This window comes from Molothrus aeneus, chromosome 2 (assembly GCF_037042795.1).
Source record: "Molothrus aeneus isolate 106 chromosome 2, BPBGC_Maene_1.0, whole genome shotgun sequence".
Classification (NCBI taxonomy): domain Eukaryota; kingdom Metazoa; phylum Chordata; class Aves; order Passeriformes; family Icteridae; genus Molothrus; species Molothrus aeneus.
In genome coordinates, this window is record NC_089647.1 from 99,894,847 (window position 1) to 99,918,925 (window position 24,079).

Sequence of the window (24,079 nt, forward strand, 5' to 3'; positions counted from 1 at the left end):
TCCTGCCTCCAGTGATGTGGGCAGATGCTTAGTGACTGCAGATATTGTATTTTGCTTCAACATGCTTCCTTCATCTTTTTACAGTTACCCACACACAAAAAACTCTCCTTTTCTGTTGACCAGTGCTTCTGAAGACAGCCAGAATTTTATCACTTATCCAGATCAGGTGCACCAAACTCAGCAGTTGGTGTTTCACACTTTGAATCCTTTCAAAAGTTGTCTACCTATCACATGAACATGAAGGTTCATCTGACCCCAGGCTGGCTATGTTGGAAATCTACTATAGTTTTATTATTAAAACTGTAAGCAAGACATTTCCAGAGAGCTGTTAAAGACTATTTACAAGGGCATGTAGTGACATGACAAGGGGGAATGGCTTCAAACTGAAAGAGGGCAGGTTTAGATTAGATATTTTAAAAAATCCTTTCCTGTGAGGTTGTTGAGGCATTGGAACAGGTTGCCCAGAGAAGCTGTGGATACCCCACCCCTGAAAGTGGCTCAAGGCTGGAGTGGATGGGGCTCTGAATAACCTGGTCTAGTGGAAGGTGTCCCTGCCCATGACAGGGGGATTGGAATGAGATGGGCTTAAGATCCCTTCCAACCCAGGCTGGCCTGTGATTCTATGATTTAATGAGAGCTGGGCCACAAAACACTGACTGCACCTGTGGGAAATCTGGCCTTTGTTGCAACTTTTACTTTCAACAAATTTCAGAGTTTTGCAAATTTCCAGTTCACATAATTTGTAACATTGACAGTTAAGTGAAAAACACTGCTAGTACCAGATTTTTGCTAGCCCCAGAGCTATATATGATCCAGGTATTTTGACCTGGTCTTACAGAGGCTGTGAAAGCTTTTTTGTTTCTCAATAAATGAAAACTTTTATGCACTGATGACTGTTCCATCTAAAGGCATACTACATAGCAGCAAACAGAAGTAATTTTACAAAGAAACTTTTGCATATGGCTTGAAAAAAAATCCATCAAGAATTGACAATGACAGATGATCTCTCCAGTGACATTCAGGAATAATGCAGTTTCACATTTATGTCAGGAAAAACAAACAATGGAAATATTTAAATAATCATTAAAAATGAGATGCCTGGCACAAGGCAGGTTCCAACCCTGTTCTGCCAAACATCTTCTGGAATCTTTTCTGGATATTATCTGAGGCCTTCTTATTTGCATTGCTCATGAAAAAGAACTGTAATGGAAGTTCACCCAAACAAAAGGTTCTCTCAAGGGAAATCATGTCAAAGGACATTTTTCTTGTCTTCATGTTTGACATTCAGGAGTAGTGATGAGAAAAGGCAGGCACAGGAGTCTTTCAGAAATCCACCAGAGAGCAGTGGCAGCATTTCATAGGGATGTGAACCGGTCATCATCTGCTGCAAAGACTCCATTAATGTGGCCTGCTTTTAAATCCAGTGCTTCACAAGGAATCCCATTTTCTAGTGTCACTTCAACTTTCTCTTCTAAATTTTCTCTCTCTGTTGACTCTTTATTCTTTCTAAAAACAAGAAAGAAAAGATCATCTTATTCAGTTGACCTGTAGCATTCCACCATGATCCCACAGAAAGAAAACTGCATATTTAGTTAGAAGTTTGTCATAGGTTACGCTCCTAAAGGCACAACCCAGTGTACTTCCTTGCTGTAGTAAATACACCAGATGGGTGTATCTAAATGCAATAGCTGGGAGACCCACAGATTGGAAGCCCTTGTTTAGCAGTTTGAGCTCAGAACTGGTGACCAGAAAACCTTAAGTAGACATGTTTTAAGTATGTTTTAAGTATTATTTCACCTTCTTATTCTGCGACATGACTTGAAGGTGCAAAAGAAAAGCTGGAGCAAAACAAAATTTGAAAAGATCTCTAAATCTGTTTGGGTTTTTTTACATCAGAAAGGTCTACACTAAGCATGTAATCTGACCCTGCAATGTATGTCAGAGATCACATCCCATGATCCGTACAAAAATAAAACATATTTTTTAGAAACAGATCAGTCTTAGATTAACTATAGCCTCCAAATGTGGAGACATCCATGACATCCATGATTACCTTCCTCAGAATATTCATGATTACTTTCTTAGGTAATCTCAATGCTGCAAATCTGCATTTTTTTCTTCAAATTTCATTAGTAGCCACTTTTCTACCCAGTATTTTATACTTTTGTTTTCTAGATCAAACAATTGCATGGCTTTCACTTTTCCAGACTCCAGCTGTCCCAAAAACATAACAGTGGTTGAATAAAATTCTTTACATTAAAAAAAACCCTAAAAAACATTATCTAAAATACAATCAATTAGAAGATATAATAAACAAATATCAGGTCGTGATGTTCCTTTAATTCCAGATTTATTCTGACCTTGGGAACAATTAGTTCATAGTTGAAAAACCTGCTGTACTTTATGGCCTGCAGCATCAGCGGTTTCAGAGGACAAGAAACTCAAAGGTCAGGTGCACTGCTTCTTCCTATCTCACAACATGCACTGTAACAATCTGACTCAGGACAACTGTAAAAATCTGACTCAGAGTAACTGTTAATGACAGAGATATTAACAATAATAAAGTTTTATAGGCCTTTGGGAGATTCTTCACATTACAGACTTGTTAAAATAAACTTGTGGTGTAGTAGCGGAAACCTCTGTCCTCTGGCTGCTCTTACACTGATAAAAAGGAGTGTCCCTTAACACAAAACTGTGGGGGCAGAACATAAAAGTTACTAAGAAGGAGGTTCAAAAGAAATGAGAGGAGTAGAAGATATGTGAAACTCATTACCAGAGGAATTCAGAGAAGCTAAAAACTTCCATGAATCCAAGGGTGACTCAACGCCTTAAGTTAAGGGAAGTTAAGGGAAGAGCAAGTTAAAGGAAGAGAAAACATACAAGAAGACCAAATCCAGCTCAGGGAGGCCCACACCCACAATTTAATTCCGGGTAGAACTAATACAGGGAAAGACTGTGTGCTGACTCTGTTTTCACTCTTCCCAAGGCAATTTTTATGGCCCCTGCTGCAGATAGGATTTTGGGGGATAAGGGGAGACATTGGGCTAGTTCAGGATAGACTGCAGAGGATGATCCTGCCCTGGGCATGTGGCAAATCAATTGCTGTAGGGGGAGGTGTCCTATTGCTGCAAGGATAGGAGAACAAACACAAGGCTGGGAGACAGTGTGTCTGACCCAGCAGAATTCACTGTAGGCACTGAATTCAGCACATCTCTCACTTCAATAAATGATGCATGAGTCTAACTCAATACTGAAACTCTTCCGTAAGCCAACTCCCCTTCCCTGACACCCTGAGCATGGACAGTCTGGAGCACGTGCTTTTGGTCTTATCTGAACTGAGGTATTTACATGGCATTTTAAAGGCCTTTAAAGACAAAATGCCAGATTTATGAGAAGATGACACCATCCTAGGGGTCAGATTTCCAACACAGCTTACTAGGCAACAGGGATCCCATTACGTAAGCTCTGGACAGATCTCTAAGAAAACTAATTATTGAACATGCTGAAGCCTTTGAAAACCTGGTCACTTACTTCACTGTCTGACAAAGAGATCAGTGCTTTTGAAATCCTTTTCTCAGATATTTTTCTTTTTCCAAGAAGCCAAATAAGCCAGACCATCCCTTTTACCTTTCCAGTCCTTGCAACAGTAGATAGAAGAAATATATGCTTGGTTTACCCTCTCTCTTAGTTCCTTGCCCCTGCCTGCAGATGTTATTGATGTGAAAGGAGGGTTACAGTTCAGCCACAGATGAGCCTGCTCTGAGGAAAGGTTTTATGTAATGGTAGAGTAGGGAAACAGAGGGAGAAGTGGAAAAAGCATAGCAACTAAAAGGACAAGAGCATGAGACAGAGAGGTGCAGAGGCAGACAGCAACAAGCCATATTAATGGCAGTGTGATGATAAGAACATGCAGTTTACACCATATTGAGGGGAACTGCTCAAGCTCAGCTGAGTTATTTTGAAAATACAGGGGGAAATCCTGTCTTTCAGCATGATATGAAGCACAAGTGATTATTTTAGCTAGAAAAACCCCAGCTATTTATCCTAGTTTATTTTATTACACTTATGTGAAATGTTCAAAGACCCCCTTAAATTTAGCCACTATAAAGAAACACAGAGCCATGGTACCACAGAGAGCAGGTTTGGATTTCAGGTAGCAACATCACTCAGTTTTACAGAAGAGGTTGCCTCTGTTTAGGGCCTGAAATAATTCAGTCCATGCAACATGGTTGTGATAGGACTTTCACGACCCACAGATTCCAAATACCTTCCCAGACTCTCTCCCCAACAGCATCTTTCATTTATTGTTTGCTGAGTTTTGTGATGTTTTTTAGAAAACAGAAAGGGGTTTTGGAAATTCATGTAACTCCTCTGATTGAAAAATATAACTGAAGGGGTTCTGACTGCACTACTAATGGTTCTCTGTGAGAAGCACTTAACCTTTCCAAGTGTTGTTCTTCTGAGGTCTTTTTATATTCTTCAAGGTAATAAAAAGGCAGGAAGAAGAAGTCTCTGCAATATACCACTTTTTATAAATTAATTCCTTTTTCTGATATATTTGGGGATACAATCCATTATACAGTCAATAATTTCGATATTATCTGGTTATCAGCAGGAATCTACTGGTTTTCAGTTCTTCTGTTGTTCCTGTATGATCTATTGCCGAAGTCATAATTTTGTGTAAACCTAAACTCTGTGGCAGCCAAAAGCATGGTAGAAGCTGAACTTCTATGGCAGAATCTCAATTCAGCGTGAGAAATTTCTATTCCTTATGCTCAACTCAGAGCCAGCAGAGGTGTCAGGATCAAAACTCCACCTGCTCTCTGTGTTGCTCCCACATGCTCACACTAGGGAAGGATGAATACCCTTCTCTTCTTCACCAATGCCACCAGGGCAGAAATGGAGAGGAAAAGAGAGTATCTCTCTCCTACCCTACCACCAGAAAAACTCCTAAGCTCATGGGGAGATCTGCCCAGGAACCTGTGAAGGGCTGCGTATTTTGAGCTCATCAGGACATGAATGATAAATGAAACCCTGCTCTGTTCTGGTGAGCAGGCCCCCTTCAGCCACACATTAATCATTACTGTGTGCTCTACTGAGTCTTCTCCAGCTGCAGCAGCACAGTTTTTTTAGCCCTACCAGCTTTTGACACTACTGCCCTGGAAGGGACACAGTCACTGCCAGCCTTCCCCATCCTGGTAGCCATGTGGGTGGTCTGTGAAAGGAGACTCACCCCTGGCACAATGAACATTCACAAGAATGACATCAATTGTCTTTTTAAAGCTCATCTCTAGTTAGGTGGCCTCCAGGATTATAGTCTTACACTCTCCATTTCCTCATTACATCATAAAATGACTAAGGCCTTACAGTTAAAAATTTTAAGTCTTTTCCTCAGAAAAGGAGAGATGAGTTATTTTTGCCTAGCTAGGGAAGGATGTACAGCATTATCTGTCTGAGGCTGCTCTGAAACACAAAACCAGCTCAGCTGACCTAACTAATCAGTATTCCATTAAAACAGAAGAAAGGCTAGGCTGCTTACTTCTTGTGTTTCTGAATCCCTGAAACAATGAGAAAAACAATCCCAGCCACAATGAGACAAAGAACAACACCAAATACTATAAGCCAGACAGGTGTAGATGGTTCCACAGGAGGTGATAAGGTTGAGGTTATCTTCAGGAACTGCAATGTTTTGTCACTCAGTAGGAAGGCATTGTTGATTCTGTTCCGGTTCATCCTTCAAGAAAAAGAAAAAAAACAAAAAAAACCATCACAACTCTTTATAAAGGTATTTTACAAGTTAAAAAGATAGTAGAAAATAAAAGGATTTTTCATGAATATGCTGCAAATTAGGCAGGGCTGAATGTCATCCAGCATGATGAAGAAAAGGATGTTGTCCACCTTTAGGGGATCAGCCTCTTCTCTCAGGCAACAGGACAAGAGGACATAGCCTCAAACTGTACCAGGAGAGGTTCAGGTTGGACAACAGAAGAATTTTCTTCACTGCAAGGGTGGTTAAGCATTGGAAAAGGCTGCCCAGGGAGTTGTGGAGTCATCATCCCTGGGGGTGTTCAAGACACAACTGCTCATGGCACTTAATGCCATGGTCTGCTTGACACAGTAGCGGTTTGGTCAAAGGTTGAACTTGATGACCTTGGAGGTCTTGTCCAACCTAAATAATTCTGTGATTCTGTGATTTCTGTGATTCTATGATGTTGGCAAGATTACACAGACCTTGACTATAAAAGAGACCTCAGTAATCCACAGACCCCCCCACACAGAACATTTTGAGCACCAGACTTTTGTATGCATTTATCTGAAAAACTGGGAAATACAGATGAGACCTGAAGTACGATATTATTATTTATTTCTGGTTTGAACCATGTCCTGAAGACATAGCAGGTTGTAAGCTGTAAGGCTTGCTCTGTGGCCTTGCTCATGCAGCAATCAAGTTTAGCACAGGAGTGGCAGATCTACCCTTCAATGCTTGCAGGATTTACTTACAGCTGCCCCCTAGTCCCTCAAACTGAACCATCCTGCATGTTATGGACTGGTACATCTGCATCTGCTGCTGCAGATTTTCTTAGATCCATGAGGCATAGGATACAACCTGGTCTGGAAGAATCCCCCTATTGCCAACATGTCCTTCTTCCCTGCAGGATGCAGCTAAAGGGATTTGTACTTTCTACTTTTTTTTCCATTTCTATATGAGAAACTGTAAGTCTGAGAAATATGCTTTTTCACAAAAGTAGTACAACTGCTATCCTTTAGTGGATATCTTCACCCATTTTCAATGCCTGTAAGTGTTTCACTGCCTGTAAGATATTTCTGGATCTAAATCTATGCAGATTTAAGAGTCTTTAGAAGTATCTTTCATTAGTTTTTTCAAAATGTTAAAAATTTTTAAGCAAATGGATTACATATATAGATCTTGAGAGATTCTTTTTGATAGCAGTTGTATGAATTAATGTAGCTCTTTCTTGTATACAATTAAATTCATTTACCACAAAGCAATTATTTCCTAAGAAAAGATGTATGGGAAATACAGGTAAGATTTAACAAATTTCTCTTCTTGGAAATGATAATGTTTGGCTGTCCCTTAAACAGGAAGTTCTTAGCCTTAATGGAAAGCCAGCATTCCTGGACAGGACTGAAAGCCATGGCATGTTTTAAGACTCATAATTCCGTAAGCTGTCTGCCATTTGGAAAAGATTTCCTTACTGATATGAAAGGATCATTGTGAACAGCTGAAATAAGCATTGTTTACCCTCATCTAGTGCCTTGAGTTTCAGAATTATGTGCTGAAACACATGCAGACAACTACAAGTGCATTTCATGTTTATATATGCATAACTATATCTCGTGTATATTTATGCAAAATCTTGAATATCATACAGAGCTCTGACATTGTTTCCCTTCCTCTTTATTCTTACTTTGTAGGAATCTCATACAACAAAACTGTAGTCCATGACTAGTGCTATGTGCTACCCTAGCATGAAGAATTATAATAAAGGTTTTGTATGGAAGCCTGCAACCAGAAGCAAGTGAACAACAAAAAAAAAATTAGTTTTATAGACCATTTTATTTCTTGTTTTTAAATTAGGTAGGAATTAAAACTTTTCATAAATAGCATATTCTTTATCAGGTGACAGACAACAGTTAAAAACCAAACAATAACACCATCCAATTTCTGTGCCAAACAGGGAACATAAAAGACTTAAATAAATCAGCTTATGCTACTGAATGTATCAAAGAATAACAGAAATGCAAAAGCCCCGCATTCCAGCACTCTTACAGAGAGCTTCAGTGAATAAATAATCTGCTTCCTCCACTAATGCTATGAAGCTATTGTTTGGTGTCTCTGTAGGAAATAGTTTAATCTGCTCATAAGCTTAAATTAATCTTTCCAAAAGAACGCATACTCATTCATCAGGAATTAGGCATTACACCTCCATTGCGATAACACAAATTTTCAAGACAGAACAGAATGCCTGAAAACAAAGAGATCCATTTTCCACTCCATGCTTGAGAAATATATGTGTGTTATGCTGCTTGAGGGACTCATCCCTATAAACCCCTGGTGCAGTTTTTTTTGGACCATTGAAGTCAGATTATCCCATTTTTTTCTTTTTCCCTTGTCAGCTCCAAATTCTTCCTTTTACTTGCTCCAGAATGTGATAGTAGAAGGCAAAGTGATTTGTAGTGCACTGTACTTTGTACAAGCAATGCTCAACTGAGATATTGACTGGCATTCTAGAAGGAGCTGGTATGAAAAGAATGTGAGCACAAGATTGCTTAAACCAAGCTGGGACACAGCCAGCTCTGCTCATGAGGAGTTCACACGAGCTCTTCTCACGTGAAAGCTGACTTCTAAATTAAGTCAGATGAATTGTTAGTGAGAAGCACTGAAAGGGAGCCTATGGTCATTGGCCCAGGTGTAGATGTGCACGTACCATGCAGTAAAAGCTAAATTCCACTAATCCCACCCAGAAAGTGTGCCCTTCCATCACCTGTCTCACTGGGAAATGTGATGAGAGCTGGATGAGAGCAGTGTGCCACACACTGGACAGCACATCACAGGTGGGGCTCTGGAAAGGGATTAGATTTCTTCAGAGTCTCCAGCATCAACAGAGACTCTTTCCAAAGTTATAATCCCAAGGCTCACGTTGTTTGCATTCTGTGGGACTGTTAAACATCCTCTAATCTCACATTCATTAAAGAGTACTGTGCCCTCAGTGTTTTAGCAACTTGGATTAGTTCATCCTTAAAGAGGCAGAGTGCTCATTCATAAAAGGCCCAGAGAGAGAAAACATCCTCAGAAGACAAGGAAGAAAACATTGCAAGAGCAGTGACTGTACCTGATGGCTGCCTCTACCTCACTTCCAGGAACAGTGGTCACATTTTTGGAAGAATCTGTGACCACAAACCAAAAGGACACCCGGTCTGTCACATTGCAGAGCAGCACATTGGAAATTCTGCAGACAGTTAAAACAAAAATCATCATTAAAGAAGCGTGGAAGGAATTATTGAAATGTTCTAGATTTTCTTAAAATATTGCTCTCAATTAAGGGGGAAAATTTCTTATTTTTAAAAAAGCTAACAGTTAATACTCAAGAAAGAAATACCACACACACATCTCCCATTTCCAATATGATTTTAAAGAAATCAAGTTTATGAAGACCAAATCAGTCTTCAAACAAATTTCTAAATCTATTACAGACTTTCGTGGTCTTAGACATACATTTAGCATAATCAAATGAAAAAATACATATTTGAATAACAATCATCATTGGCTATGACAAAGGCCATATAATGGAGGAAGTGCATTGGTGAACTAAGAATTCGAGTTTTGACAGCCAATACCACAGGAACCAGTCACTGAGAATTGCCTACGTGATTGTTAAGTGAGTGCAGTTCTTCTACAAGATACATTTGTTGGAGGGAAGATCAGTGCAATTGATGTTATAGTTTTTGATATCTTTGTTCACAGTCAGGCACAGAGTGCATGGAACAAGTTTAATTTAGTCATTATAGTGGCACCGGCCTCTTCCTTTTAGCTTATGCTGTATCAAATATTTATATTATCTATTTTAAAGGAAGATTTTTCAGTTTCATGTGAAGTTAAATGTGGAGGGGCACAGGCAGGCAGCTTCTCATGGCATACTAAGAAAATAGTCTGCAAAGTGCCTTTTAAACGCTTTTTTTTTTTTTTCAGATTTCTACTGGTAAATGGTGGAAACATCAAGACAACAAGAAAACCCTTCTGGAATGACATAATCACGAATATTTAAGCAGAGGAAGTGAAAACCGACCCGTTCCAGGACTGGGACAGGGCCCGGGCGCGCCCCGCGCTCTGCTCGGCAGCGCCGCCTGCCGGCCCCGGGCAGCACCGCCCCGGGCCCGCGGGAACCGGGACTGGGGGCTCTGGGGGCACTGAGGACACTGGGAGGGCTGGGGGCACTGGGGGCACTGGGGGAATTGGGGGCACTGGGGGCACTGGGGGGACTGGGGGGACTGGGGGGAATGGGGGGGAATGGGGGGGCTGGGAGCACTGGGGGGACTGGGGGGATTGGGGGCACTGGGGGACTGCGGGCAGTGGGGGGACTGGGGGTGAGAGGGACGGGAGGGAGAAAGAATGCCCATGCCTGGGCATTCCCCATCCAGCCAGGGATCTGCTTGTAAGGCAGATCACAGTGCCTCATTATGGATATTTTGTAGAAATGTTTTACTTCCCGATGAAAACTTTTTTTGAGTGATGTTTTGTGTGCCCCAGGTAGTGCAATAGATCATTTTACAGAGGTCGGTCTGTCTATCTATCTATCTATCTATCTATCTATCTATCTATCTATCTATCTATCTCTCTATCTATCTCATGAATCATAGAAGTGCTTTGGCTGAAAAGGACCTTAGAGATGTATTCCAACCCTCATGCCATGGGCAGTGAGCCTTCCACTAGACCAAGCTGCTCAGAGCTCCATCCAGCCTGGCTTTGCATAATGCCATGGAAGGGACATCCACAGCTTCTCTGGGCAACCTGTGCCAGTGAGTCACCACCAGTAAAGAATTTCTCACTAATATCTAATCTAAACCTATTCTTTCATTTTGAAGACATTCCCATTTGTCCTGCCATATGCCCTTGTCAAAAGTCTCTTTCCATCCTTCTTGTAGGCTCCCTTCAGGTATTAGAAGGTGCTACAAGGTCATTCCAGAACTCTCTCTTTTCCAGGCTAAGCAAACTAAATTGTCTCATCTTTTCCTGGAAGGAGAGGTGCTCCAGTCCTCTAATCTGAAAATCACAGAATATTCTGAGTTGGAAGGGACCCACCAGGATCATTAAGTTCAACTCTTATGGGAGTGATCCACACAGGGATCAAAGTCACAACCTTGGCATTATTAGCACCATGCTCCAACCAACTCATGGGAGCATGCCCATGATTTCATTTTGGCTCTTTGGAGCCTGCTCCAACAGTTCCATATCCTTCCTGTGCTGGGGACCCCAGAGCTGGATGCAGCACTCCAGCTGGGGTCTCACCAGAGCAGAGCAGAACAGAACAGAGGGGCAGAATCCCCTCTCTTGCCCTGCTGGCCACACTGCTTTGGATGCAGCCCAGGATGCAGTTGGCTTTCTGGGCTATAAGCATCCATTCCAGAGAGATATGCAATAAAATGGAAAGCACTGATTTTGCAGAGCCAAAATGACCACTTTTACCTCTCTAGAACAGTATCAATTTTACAGAGAATTTTTATGGATAAAAGAGGAAAGCCATCCTCTGGAATTTGAAAAGATGTTCACATCAGTTGCTGGCAACAGTCAGAAGATGAAAGCAGATTTATTCTTTGCAAAACAAAAAGAAAGCACAAAATTTACAGGAGAGGGGGAAAATGCCTACTTTTGGCTGGTGGCTGACAAACTCTTGCTGACTTCACAGAATATTTAAAATTGTAACTGCAGAGGAAGTTTTCTGTCTCAGTGTTTATAACAGTAGGACCCAAAAGTTCATGTTGCCAAAGCTCCTAAAGCTGCAGTTTCTATGGTGCAATCAAAAACCGGGCCAGGTGGAAAATGTGAGTTGGTGTTGCCCTACAGATGTTCTTCAAATGGGGTAAGAAAGATTGATCCCCAAAGAGAAAGATAAAGGCAGCCAAGGACTGGCAGAACACCCTGACTGTCATACCCTCATTCAAGGACTCTTCAAGCCAGGGTCTCCCCTAAATTGCCATGTTTTTTTAGCATGAGACAAGTCATTCAGTCACCACAGGGGTAGCATCTCTCTGTAGAACAATCAGCACTGAAAAAAGGGGCAGCAAGGACTGCACTAGGATATGTAAATTTGGCTTCTTTTCTTTTCCCTGTTCTCTCTAAAATCCCTCTGAATTACAAGCATCCAAACTCTGGTTTCACCATCACCACTTTTTCATCAGGGGAATACAAATGCCATAAACCCTTCCAGGCCCCAAAGAGAATAATCCCACTCATGAGAAGTTCAAAGGGAATGAGTAAACACCAAAACAGACTGGTTCAACAAGCACCCATGTGGCAATTTCTGTTCAGTGGTGCCCTTTTTTTTCTTCCATGCCATTTGCTTGCAGGTTTGATTCACAACACAGATGCCATCACACTGTATAGATCTGAGAAACCTGGCTGCTCCAGGCACTAATGAAGGGTATTTGTAAATATATATATGTGCACATTTTTTCCTTTCCTTAGCAGTTGATAGACTTTTCACATGGGATTATAGGAGACTGTTATCATCAAAATGACAAAATCCTGGTTTGGCCTTATGGCACCATGGCAAAAGTCCAAAATTGCATTTCCTTTAATGCACCAGTGAGTAGAGTGCAGGAAACCCTGGCAATTCCTTGGCCTGAAACACCATCATTGCTCCTTATGGAGATTTAAATGATTGCTTAGGGGTAAGAAAGAGCTGTCAGAGAGTCAAAGGGAGCTGAGTGCCCACAATGGCTGTTAGCTCATGGAAGAACCACAGTCCCCAGGTGCCTATCTCCAGCTCTCCCAAAAGCATCATGCCTCTTCCAACACAGGGCTCTGCAGCTGCATCTGCAAAGAAATATTGTTTTCCTCCCAGCAGCCATGGGATTACTTTGATTTAACAGCTTTACTCCAGACTCTTTATTTTGTTGTTCTAAATGGTCACAATATTTTTAGTATCAAAAAATAGCCTGTCTTAGGACGATGGATAATGTTGATGAATTTTTTTTCTGATCGCTTCGTAAGGAAAATTTCAGCTTTTTTTATCTATAAATGGGAGAAAGATGTACCAAAAGTAGATTCTGTTATTTGAATGAAAACAAATGTGTTGACATTCTTTCTGCTCTAAAGATTAACTAGTCTCAGGCCCACAAGAGATGCATATTATTTCAAATGAGTCACAGATTAGAGAAACCAGGGTTACTAACACAGGCTACAACAATAATTTTTTAACACTGAGAGATCAAAGGTTGCCTTATGTAGTTCATGACCATATGAATTGAGAATGAATTGAAAGGCCATATATAAAGTGGGAAATAATGGGGTAATAATTCTCCATTGAAAAAGAAATATCTATTTGTAACTATTAATAGTTACTGAGTAATGTGACTGATTGTACCTTTCTTCTGTTTTGTGCAAACTTGAAAATTTGACAACCCTTTCAAACATTAAACACTGCTCCATGATTTATTAAATTTCAGTTTGGAAATTAACTTTAGAGAGCTCGAGATGTAACGTGCAATCCTCCCCATTCTGTGCTGGGTCATTCAGTGGTTACACAAGGGCAGGAACAGCACCAGCTGCTGTTTGCAGCAGCACATCGAAATGCTTGTCATCACAGCCTGACTTTTATCCACCTCCAGAAACCTAACAAGAGGTGACTTCAAATATCAAAAATTATGAGGCAGACTGCAACAATGGCTATCCTGATCCACCAGACAAATTATTCTGGGGCTTGATACAGTTTGCTGAAGTTAATGGCATTTGTGTCTCATGTGGAAGTTAGTTGCGGCTGTGAGTTACTTCAAGGCTGTGAGTGTGTTAGAAATTAATGAGTGTGTTAGAAATTAATGAGATTTTAAAGCAGAGGTTTGTCACATCCTGGCTATGGCCACATGCATAATTTATACCCTGGCAGAACCAGTATTTAGTTACATAAAATAATAGTGATCTTTTTCATAGGTTTTATTTTGAAAAAAACTTCAATTAACCAGATGCAAAATTTCCTTAAGTTTAGATGCTACCAGAATGCAATCACAGGCAATTTGTTTGTCCTTATATGACAGAATAATTGGTCATTGGTCTTTTACATCTCCTGAAGAAAATCTGTTGACTTTTTCCTGCAAAAGCTCATGTAGTGAAATGCAATTTATTTGCCAGCAGTGCAATGTAATTTATTTGCTACAAGCTCCTGCTTGTGCCTCTCTCTTCACCACAGTGAAGTGTCCTCACCAGCTCTGCCAAGGGGCTGTTCCTGTGCACAGCATCTGCTGCTCCCTCTGGGATGCAGGCTGCTCCCATACCTCCATGCCTGCTACAGAGGGGATGGAGCAGGACTGCATTCCTTCCTTCCAGCTGCCAGCCACTCCTTTCCTTTGTGGGGAAAGGAGTGTGTTATTTCCAGGACATCTAACAGGATGGAGGCTTTCACAGCCCTCCTGCTCCATGTAACAGGCAGATTATTTGAGGTGTACTGGGAGGTTCATCCAACCTCTCCACCACTAAACAGGGATTCTGAGGTCCCTTGGGATTTGAGAGAGATCTGTGCATAGGAAACTCTTCAGCCTGTTGCCTAGGAAGTTGTGTCAGATCTCAAAGCTGCACAGCTCCACTTCAGGTGGCATGCTGTCTATAATGACTCCAAAGGTTTCTCTAAGTCCTACATGAGTTATCAGTTGGACTGATATTCTCCAATATACACCCCATGAGGGGTGTACCCAAGTTATACCCCATGAGAAAGTCAGATACCATCCTAAAAAGAGGCAAAGAGCCCCACAGCAGGCTGATTCCAAATATTATACTGACTTCTCTGACCAACTTAGTAGCAGGGAATTAGTGATGTATGCAACACCACCTCCAAACTGGAGTAACACTGGCATCATCATATTTGTCCCTAGGAAAAACTCTCTAGATAGGAAACTGAATTAATGAGTATAAATTCTATGATTGCCCGGAGTGGGTACAGATAACTGCCATTAAAACTTCTACTCCTTCCATATTGGCTTGATTTTTTCCCATTCCTGCAGCAATCTTACTTTAATCTGCAGAAGACTACAGTGTTTGAAGAGAAAAAAGATCACTTGCTTCTGACACAGATTTTTGCTGTGTGAAAGCAGCATGACTTTGAAGGAAGAGAATAATTTTTAAAAAGGACCCAGGACTAAAATAAGTATACAAAAGTGAATCTTCATGGAGCAGATGCTGAATGAAAACTCTGCTGCCTTGAAAACCTGAGAAAAGCCATACATAATCATCTGTAATTAGCTTGTATCTTGAACTAATTTTTTTAAGTGCCATTTTAATTGGGTTGAGTAGCACACTTGGCTGTTTTTGTTAAGCTTGATGTAACAGCTCTTTTGCTCAAAGGAGACCACCTCTGAGGAATAAAAATGGAACAGCAGGAATCAAACACTCCTGTCACATGGAGGGGGAAATCCTCTTTTATTTAAGAGAAAGGCAGCAGCCCCAATAATCTTCATGAAACTAAAGTTAACTAATCTTTTCAAATGTGGAATATGCTTCACCTGATGCAATGACAGCCTGAAGCAGTTTTATTTTTAAGTAAATTGAAAACCTTATCCTTGTTAGCCTACCAGAACTGTCAATCTTTCATTTCGGACTAAAAAACAATAAAAAAAAATAATAGGCCTATGGAAATGCACTTACAAGGTTTTTCTTTTAAGAAAGATAAGAACATCCTGAAAATACAGCTTGCTAAGTGCTCTGTCTAATCTGGTATCTAATTTCATAGAGTAGCAAGGATCAGAAGCCAGCAAAGAACATTCAATACCTCAGAGTAGATTTAATCCCAAAACCAATTAAAGGCTGATTTCTATCTGCACTACAACATCTGAGACTTGGTGATGGTAGGTAACTCAGCTGCTGTGATACCAGGAATAGGAATGCAGAGCACAGCACTGGCACAGCCATCCACCTCCCAGAGCTCTGAGTCAGCTCATCTTCAGCACAATGCTGAAGCTGAGCTCTAAGGAAGGATGCACCAGAGCTGCTCCCTCAGAGATCTGGGCTGCCTTTCCTGACCTCCCAGGGTGTCCCTTCACCTCCTCCCAGTACAGTCTCCAGAAGGTGCCAAATCTTCCTGCTGCATTCTGCTGAAAGTGAACTGGCACCACCCCACTGAGATCCACAGGGACACTGGTTCAAAGATTGAACACTGTTGCAATGGAGACAGTGTGATGTTGAATATGTAACTGGGTGTCAGAAGTACAGTGGAACAGCCTGCTTTTAGAATCTCTATATAATGATCTCTCCAGCTCAGTACAGCAGAGGACAGGTCACTACATGCAGCATCGTTAATATGTATGAGGCAAATCCAAGGAGATGCTTACTGAGTTGTGCTCTTGCTGGAATATCTCCTCATTGCAAAAGCCACCATTGCTTTGAAGAGGTACTCTTCATTAGCATCCCAGGCATACTGTAAAGGGAGATGAAAAATAATTAGTTTCAGCTCCAGTGCTGGCAGTACACAGAGGGAAAAGAGTTGCTGTACTTGAAATGCTGTATTGATCAAGAAAATGAATAAATTCTCTGGTTGTGCTAAGAAAATGAATGCCCATTATTTAGTGAGGACAAAGGACTTTTTGTAATGGAAAAAAAAAGTGTAATAGAAGCTTTAATATAAATAATATAAACTGCAAAGAATGTTTCCAAAAATTGAATTAACTGAATATTTCTGAAAGCTGACCAAACTGGAGATGTAAAGTTTATAATACCAAAGACTAGACATATTATTAGAATTCTCCCCACACAACTGCACTCATAGCCTTGCCTCTTTTGCTAGAGAACTCAGTTAAAGTAGAAAGTTTAAATTCACCCTCTAAGACTATTTGTCTCTGGCCAAAAATAATACTAAAAAACCATTGTTTAAGGTAGTCTCTGGGAGTTGGACATTAGGACACCAGGAAATAAACTGAGATTGCAGCCTTATTGCTGCACACTGTCCTGATTACAAGACGACTCAAATATATTAAAAATTATTATACTGCATGTGAGATAAAAGAGAGAAAATAGCATCCTTACTAACTCAAAAAGAAGAAGAATGTAGGCTCAAAAAACTATTCTCTGTTGTCTTGATGAAAAATCATGCTTTCATAATTTAAGTTTTCTGGGACAGCTTCACTGGGTTCCCCTGGGCTTTCACTCACATATGCAATTCTAATGACCTGTAAGAACTGCATCTATTACATTCTCATAACAGGAGCCATGACTGAGGCATACTGATTGAATTTCTTCCCCTTTCAGCAGATTACAAAGATTATTAGTTTCTTGGAATTATGTTAAGGGAGGTTAGAAACAGCTTTCTTCAGTCAGTCAGAACACAAATCTAATCTTTAACTTTCAGCATTAAAAAAATCTGCTCTGTAATCATCCAAACCAGAAACCCAGTGGTGTGGACACTTAGCTCTGTCCTCAACTTGGACCTACTTTTTATGGTCTTTTATAACACATTCAAAAAACAGAAATGTACACCAAAAAGCAGTAGATAGCATTGAAAATTCCAAGTCTTAATTCTGGTTTTTAAATTCTGATTTTGGGTGCACGGAGATGCAACCTCTCCATAAAAAAAAAAAAAGAGAATCCAACTTTCAGGTATCTGCAGCCCTCATCTTGTACTGGCATCCTGGGAAACTGAACAGGGATGGATGGAGTAATTTAAAGGGCAGAAAATTATCATATTTATCATCCCTAGATGAATGTTGAGTGAAATGGGCTCTCTGAGATGAGACAGGACAGGGATAACAAAGCTGAGGCAGCAGACAACTTGAGCAGCACCAAAGTGCAGCTGCACTGCTGAGAACCTGGGCTCTGACTCATCACTCTTGCCTTGTGAATGAAGGGGATTGTGATCATACTGTGATAATGCCTGCCAACCTGGGAACTAAAATTGAAAAAAAAACCCAGAGAGAAACTCCTTGGAAAAAAAGTTATAAAAGTATGTGTTTTGATCCCACTGCACTGATGAAAATGTGACAGTAATGAGAGCAACTAATACTGAAAGAAAGAGATTGTATAGTAAAGGAATTAATACAGATTGGAGCCATAGATCTCTTTATCATCATTTTAAAGATATCTGTATTTAAACCATGAAGCACAATTTGCATTACTAAAAGGGAAGATCTGTTTTTTCTCTGTGTGGCACTATTGACTGAATCCCCACATGCCATCTGCAGTCTTTGAGAACAGGTCCAAAAGGACAGAAAAGACGTCATTTGTTAGCCAGTGAATTAAACCAGCTGTAGAGATAATTTAATCAGTTGTCTTGAAAATAGATAATGATGAAGCACATTCCATTTCATGCTCACATGGACACAAATACAATGCAGCACTACCAAGTGCATGTACTCAGTATGTTTATGTTTAGTGCAATGCATATATCCATGCACAATTTGTCACAGCTCTCATAAATAATGCAGCAGCCTAGCACTTCTTTAAGCCAGAGTAACAAAAAGGGTATCTCAAATCAGGGAAGATAATATATAGTGAGGAATTCCAGGCCCAGTTGAAAGAGTAGGCACTTCAAGAGTAGGAAAAGAGACAGAATAAACAGAAAAATGTGAGAAAGAAGGGGAGGAGACTGGCAGAAAAAGCTCAGCAGAAATCAAGGGTCTGCCTGAGTCAGAAGATATTGCAGACAACCTTGTGGGCAGAAGGGCAAGAAGACCTGAGAAAATGGAGACTAAACAGGAAGTAGAGGAGATGGACATGGCTGTGGGCTCCAGGTGAACAAGAACCTCTCTACATGACTGCATACAGGAATATACAAGGGGGAGGTAACATAATGAGGAGGAAAAGTAAGGCCAGAACAACTTTGAGCTAACTGTATGAACTCAGGACAGGTGGGCATGAATTTCCAGAAAACTGTTTCTAATCAGCAGCTTTCTCTGATCAGAGGTGCAAAGAAACCTTGAATGATTTGGATTGGAAGGGACTCTGAAGATCATCTAGTTCCAACCCCCCTGCCATGGGCAGGGACACCTTCCACTACACCGGATTCATTCTACGATGGGGCTTTCTCAGCTTCATCTTTATCCTCCAAATGCAAAGGCCTGGAGCACAGCTGATAACTGAGGATGTCCCTGTGCACTGCAGATATTGATGCACACTTTCTGCTGCTCTAAAGGAAACATTAAATATGATTTGCAACCGTATTTAAATATCATTTGGAACCACATGCTGTAAACATAACTGTTATCAATGAAACACTACATGATGGTATCAGAACTGTTAAATTTACCATCTTCATTGTGCTACAAAGGGACCAACACAAAAACATTGTCTCAGTTGTACTTGCATCCTTTATAAGTTAAGGAGGAGCAGAATTGGACACAGCTAACTGTGAAAGGCAGTCTTAAATGCCTCTTACTGAATGAAGATGATGAGATAATGCATGAAAGATGATGAGATAATGCATGAAAGATGAAGAGTGTAGGTTGCTGATGGGGTGAAATGCTGTAATAGTGCTGTAAAAGACCAAATTTAGGATATGAGAATATAATATTACAAGAGTGCACTGAGCAACCTGGACTGATTTCAGTGTTGACCCAGCTTTGAGCAGGAGAGGACTAGAGACCATCCAAGATCTCTTCCCTCCTGAATGGTTCTGTGCTTAACTTTACAGCCATTCAAACTGCAGAGTGGCTACAGACACACACTTCTGGATCCCATCTGGTGGCAAAACACAAGGTGTATGTCAGCCTTCCTCCTCTTCATCCTCTACCCTGGAAGCAGCCTGAATACAAGAACCAGAAGGGAAGGGCACTGTCTACTTCAGCTGGCTGCATTCCCTGAGGAGCCAACTCTTTGACTCTTATGGTGAAAATGAGTGGTGACACCAAGTTAGAGAGACTTGTCAGTGCCTATCACTTCCTCTCACTCTCTAGTTGCCTCTGTCCCTTTTGAATTTTCTCTCTACCCCTCTGCTGGTTCCATGAACAGAAAGCAACTAGTGACTAGCAGCTATTCCAGAAGCCACTCATAAAGTCAAAACCATCCTCAGAGAGACTCATAAATCACTTTCCATTTAGGCCTACAGGCCCTGTGTTTCCTCCCACAGATCAGCAAACAACACCTCTGTCAAGTACACACATTATTTGCAAATAAAATGATAACAGCTGAATACCTATTGCATCAGAGCTGGTCTTTTCAGCTCCATTGTGATAAGAACTAAATAAATACACCAAATGGAACTCCCTGCCTCAGAGTACAGCTTACCTGGTGAACAAATCAAAAAATGGTGTCCTGTTTTCATCAGTCTCACACACAGGGGATGGAATGCACTGCACCATGAGAAAACCTGCACCAACCTATTTCCTATGACCCTGAATGTACACTGGAATTATTCTGCCACTCCTAGAGAAAAATTTCCACAGCATCTTGGCTTTCCATTATCATGGAGCTTCAAGTGACCTGGAAATGAACCAAGCTGACCATGTCCTGCTGTGACACAATGATAGTATTACACTTCTCTTTGCTAAAATAAACGACACAAAGAAGTAAAGTGGCCCAAATTCTTTAATGAAATGAATTTCAGATTCATAGTAGTTTCAGTTTTCAATTTCAGTCATTCACAGAGAATGACTGTGAAAAGGAACTACTACCACCTGTGTATTTAATAAATGGTTTATTATTTGTGGATGATTTTCTATGGCATCATCCCACTTTCAGCAAACTGTTGTTCTAAAATACTGTTCTTGACTGCCCCATTCTTTGAGCTTTCACACACTTTGTTCTATGACATAAACAACTACAAAAAACCAATAGACTCCTCAGTTATGGCTTTTTTTCCCAGCAATACAAAGTGCCTTCAAGGGTAATGATTTGTCTCATACCCTTTTTGAGCAAAAAACAAAAAAAAATTATAAATGATCAAACAACCTCCCCGTATTTTGCTACAGCTGGAAGAGGAAAAGGCACTAAAAAAGGGCATTACCAGGAACTGCAATTTTTTTTCTTTGCTACTACGTTGAACCAAGATTAAATAAAAATACTAGCACTTATCATCAAGGGGAGCTTTAATAACGATTTTGACATATTTTCAGCCATAGTATTACTCTATTTTTAATACTTAAAAAAAACCCCTAGGCTCGCACTACTGTTTAATTAAAGTCTCCCACCCAAGAGAATTGACTTCACTATGAATTTCGAGACATTTACTTTAGCAGGTATCTTAAATATTTCTTTGTATTTTGTCTGGGTTATAAAATTACCAGTGACATTTCAGTCCCTGCTAATGTTAGTTTAAATTACCTGATCTTTCAGGGTAATTTTACAACAGCTTCTCCAGTCACAGGGAGTTTCTCATATCACCAGTCTTTTAAAACATGTAACCTACTGCTTTTTGTTTCCCAGGGCTCATAACATGATCAGATTTACAGTGGACATGACTGTCCAGGATGTTTCATACCTCATTTTCTGCTGAGCCCTCTTAACATGCTGCAGATTTGTTCCAAGTATTCAAAACTACTACAAAGTACTGGGCTCTGACATACTAAATATGCTTTAGATCAGGAGGGACCACTCAGTCATCTAATGTCCCAATCTCTTATGTAGCTCTCATTGCTCACACCAGCAATTTCTACATTAAGCCCAAAGATCTGAATTAAGCCACAGCATTTCATGAGACAAGCCTGTGCACCACAGGCAGAGAAGAAAGGCCATGATCTGCAGCCCTCCATTAGCAGGGAATTGATGAGACATGCTTGAATGATCTCTACAGTTAATGCTTGTCTGAGAGCCGGATATAAAGTCCCATTTCATAAAGACCTAAAAATCTTTTCCTGCTTCTCTTCCTAGACATGCAGACTTTACAATTAGTACTCCCAAGCAGAAGTGCTTTTCCCAAAATGCAGACTTACATTTATGCAGCACTTCTCATGTATAAAGTGTAACATCCCTACTGCTTTTCCAGGGAAAAAAAAATCTTTGACCAGAAAATTATCTTTATGAACAAACAAGCTTTATATTTCTCCTAAAGGAAGACATTTCAAGAAGTGGGCTAGTCAAATGTCAAGAAATGGAGGCCTGGATCATGACATGAGCAAACTATTACAATTAACATTGCAGAATAAATTGCTTGCATTGCATTCACAAATTTTACAGTATACATTACTTCTATTTTGGCAGATATTGAGTTAGGAAGAATATGTGAAGATATTTTACTTACTGCATTATCTCCCAAAGCTGTTTTGATACTAATCCGTACTTTGAAAGCATTCTGTGCATCTGACAAAAAAGAAAAAAGCAAACATATTGGTAGTCACTCAAAATAGGATTTTAAATCATTTACTTCCCTGATTATTTCACAAATGTCAGTTTCTAAATGTGTCTTAGGAAACCACACGTTTAGGAGAACAGAAGTTACCTGCATGAAAATAAATCCAGCACGGTCTCAATGAGGTTTACAATGACCTCTTGAAGTGCAACCAACTTCCATACTTAATTTGCAAACTCATAAAAAAAGAAGTGAATACTCAGCATTTCAATCTTCAAACTGAAGACCACCAGTTAAAATAAAAATCTTAGAAGCTGGCAGCTTTGTAGTCTAAACTGATAGCTACTTTACCTAAAGCAAGATGGGAATCAGCTCCAAATCTTACCTGGTTTGCAGAGCTCAGCATGAGCAATGGCAACTACAGAAAGTATAAGCAGCAAAGCCCGTAACATCCCGTCAGTATGGAAACGTTGAGGCAAAAAGAAGTGAGTCTCCCCTGTAAAGCACTCTTAAACTTTGTGTGACCCAGGATTAAAGCATCAGGAGCACAAGCGAGCGACCAAGTAAAAGGTTTAATAATTAACCCCCGTTATTTTATCTAAAAACAGGCACTAGAAACAACTGTGTCTGTTAGTTATTTACTACCTTTCTCTGTAGTAAAAAAAAACAAAAACAAAACCAAAAACTGCAACAAGTATTTAATTTTCCTTATTCCTTTTTAGAAAAATATAACATTTTACAGAGTGTTCCAGGCCAATCTTTTTTTCTCACAGGCGTAGTGTCAGACACACAAAGTGTCTGTGGCATGTCACACCAGAGCATCTGGCAACTGCTCCCCACAGCAGGTGAATCTGAAACTTGGCTGCCACTAGATCCCAAAGGAAGCTGCCACCTTTCTTCCAGGGGAAACTGTCTGGCCCCACTGAGGGTCCTTGAGGACAAAGGAAGACTGGGCATCCTTTTCACCTCACCAAAAGAAATGTGTGATGAATATAGAATACCTGGACCCAAAAACCAGGGCTCAGGCATTGCCCCTCACTTTCCCTGTAACCCACAGCCCTTGGAAAGGGCCAGCCTGATGGGCACAGTACCAAGTACCCCCATCCAGCTCCACTCCTGTGTCCTTGCTCAAGCCCAGCACAGCAAATGCCTTGCTCTACACAAAAACACCTTACATCTGAGGCATTGCTTTGCATGAAAAGAACTGCTACATATAGGGAGAAATACTTTTTTCCTGTCAGAGGCTTATTATGGTAGCAACTAGAATAAGCAGAGGTGCAATAAAAGACTTAGTAAGAAGCATGTTGAAAAGGAATAGATTTTTGTTTTGTAGACATGACCCACTGTGTATATGTGTACACACGTGTGGAAAGATTTTCATGCACTCTCAACTATTAATCAAATGTTTAGCAAGACAAATAAATAAATATGGAGGAAAAAGAATTCAGAAACTGAAATGTATTGCAGGTATTTGAACAGTGTCTGCAATCTAGGCAGCAAGACAGGATTACTTTATTTCATTATGTTGCTGTATTCCCCCTGTAGCCACTCGGATTAATGGTTAGTTCCTACCTTGAAGATCACTTCAGATTTACTTTCAGTTGGTCCTTTAGCACCAAGAAGTGTGTCTTGAGACTGCAAACCCAAAGAGCTTCACATGAATGACAAACAGTAAGAAAATCTGACTTAACTGTGGGCTGAATTTATGAAAAACAATAACCAATATTTACTGCATTAGATACTCAGACTTTTAGGTAACAGAGAACTTACTGTTTCAGTAATTAAACTGGTTTATAGGCCACTGTTAAAGGACTTGATAGCCCATCTTTAAAAGTCATTCACCAAGTTGATTCCCAGGCACCTCTTTGCTCTCACTAGGCAACCCAGCCTGGGTACAAAACTATTGGATACATTATCTGCTCAGATGTTCAATCTAGGCCTATGAAAACAAAAAAGTGATGCATTCATTTCTAATGACAGCTTAAATTAGCATGCTGTGTGTATGCACATCAAAAGGAGCACACTGAAAATATACAGATATATGAAGGACTATCAGGTTTCTGTAGCATTTTTAACTTAGAAAAATCTTAAAAGAATGTGAATGCAGTCAGTTTCATGGTAAATTCATGTGCATTGCTTCA

General features: G+C 40.3%; 1 protein-coding gene across 1 annotated transcript; it reads right to left on the reverse strand.

The window, feature by feature from the left end:
• Positions 1–1,355: 1,355 nt before the first annotated feature.
• Positions 1,356–22,390, reverse strand: CLTRN (collectrin, amino acid transport regulator). Its single transcript, XM_066571638.1, has 6 exons — positions 22,324–22,390; positions 21,891–21,949; positions 16,057–16,142; positions 8,856–8,972; positions 5,540–5,734; positions 1,356–1,506 (listed from the first exon to the last, which is right to left on the reverse strand). Exons 1-6 carry the CDS (start codon positions 22,388–22,390, stop codon positions 1,356–1,358), a joined length of 675 nt encoding a protein of 224 aa, XP_066427735.1.
• Positions 22,391–24,079: the final 1,689 nt, after the last annotated feature.

Bases quoted from the DNA above. Each gene is read 5' to 3' on its own strand.
- CLTRN (XM_066571638.1), bottom strand. From the start codon at position 22,390: ATGTTACGGGCTTTGCTGCTTATACTTTCTGTAGTTGCCATTGCTCAT. The intron at 21,950-22,323 runs GTAAGATTTGGA...CTTTTTTGTCAG, and splicing joins TGCTGAGCTCTGCAAACCAG to ATGCACAGAATGCTTTCAAA. The intron at 5,735-8,855 runs GTACAGTCACTG...TTTTTCTTGAAG, and splicing joins GAGGTAGAGGCAGCCATCAG to GATGAACCGGAACAGAATCA.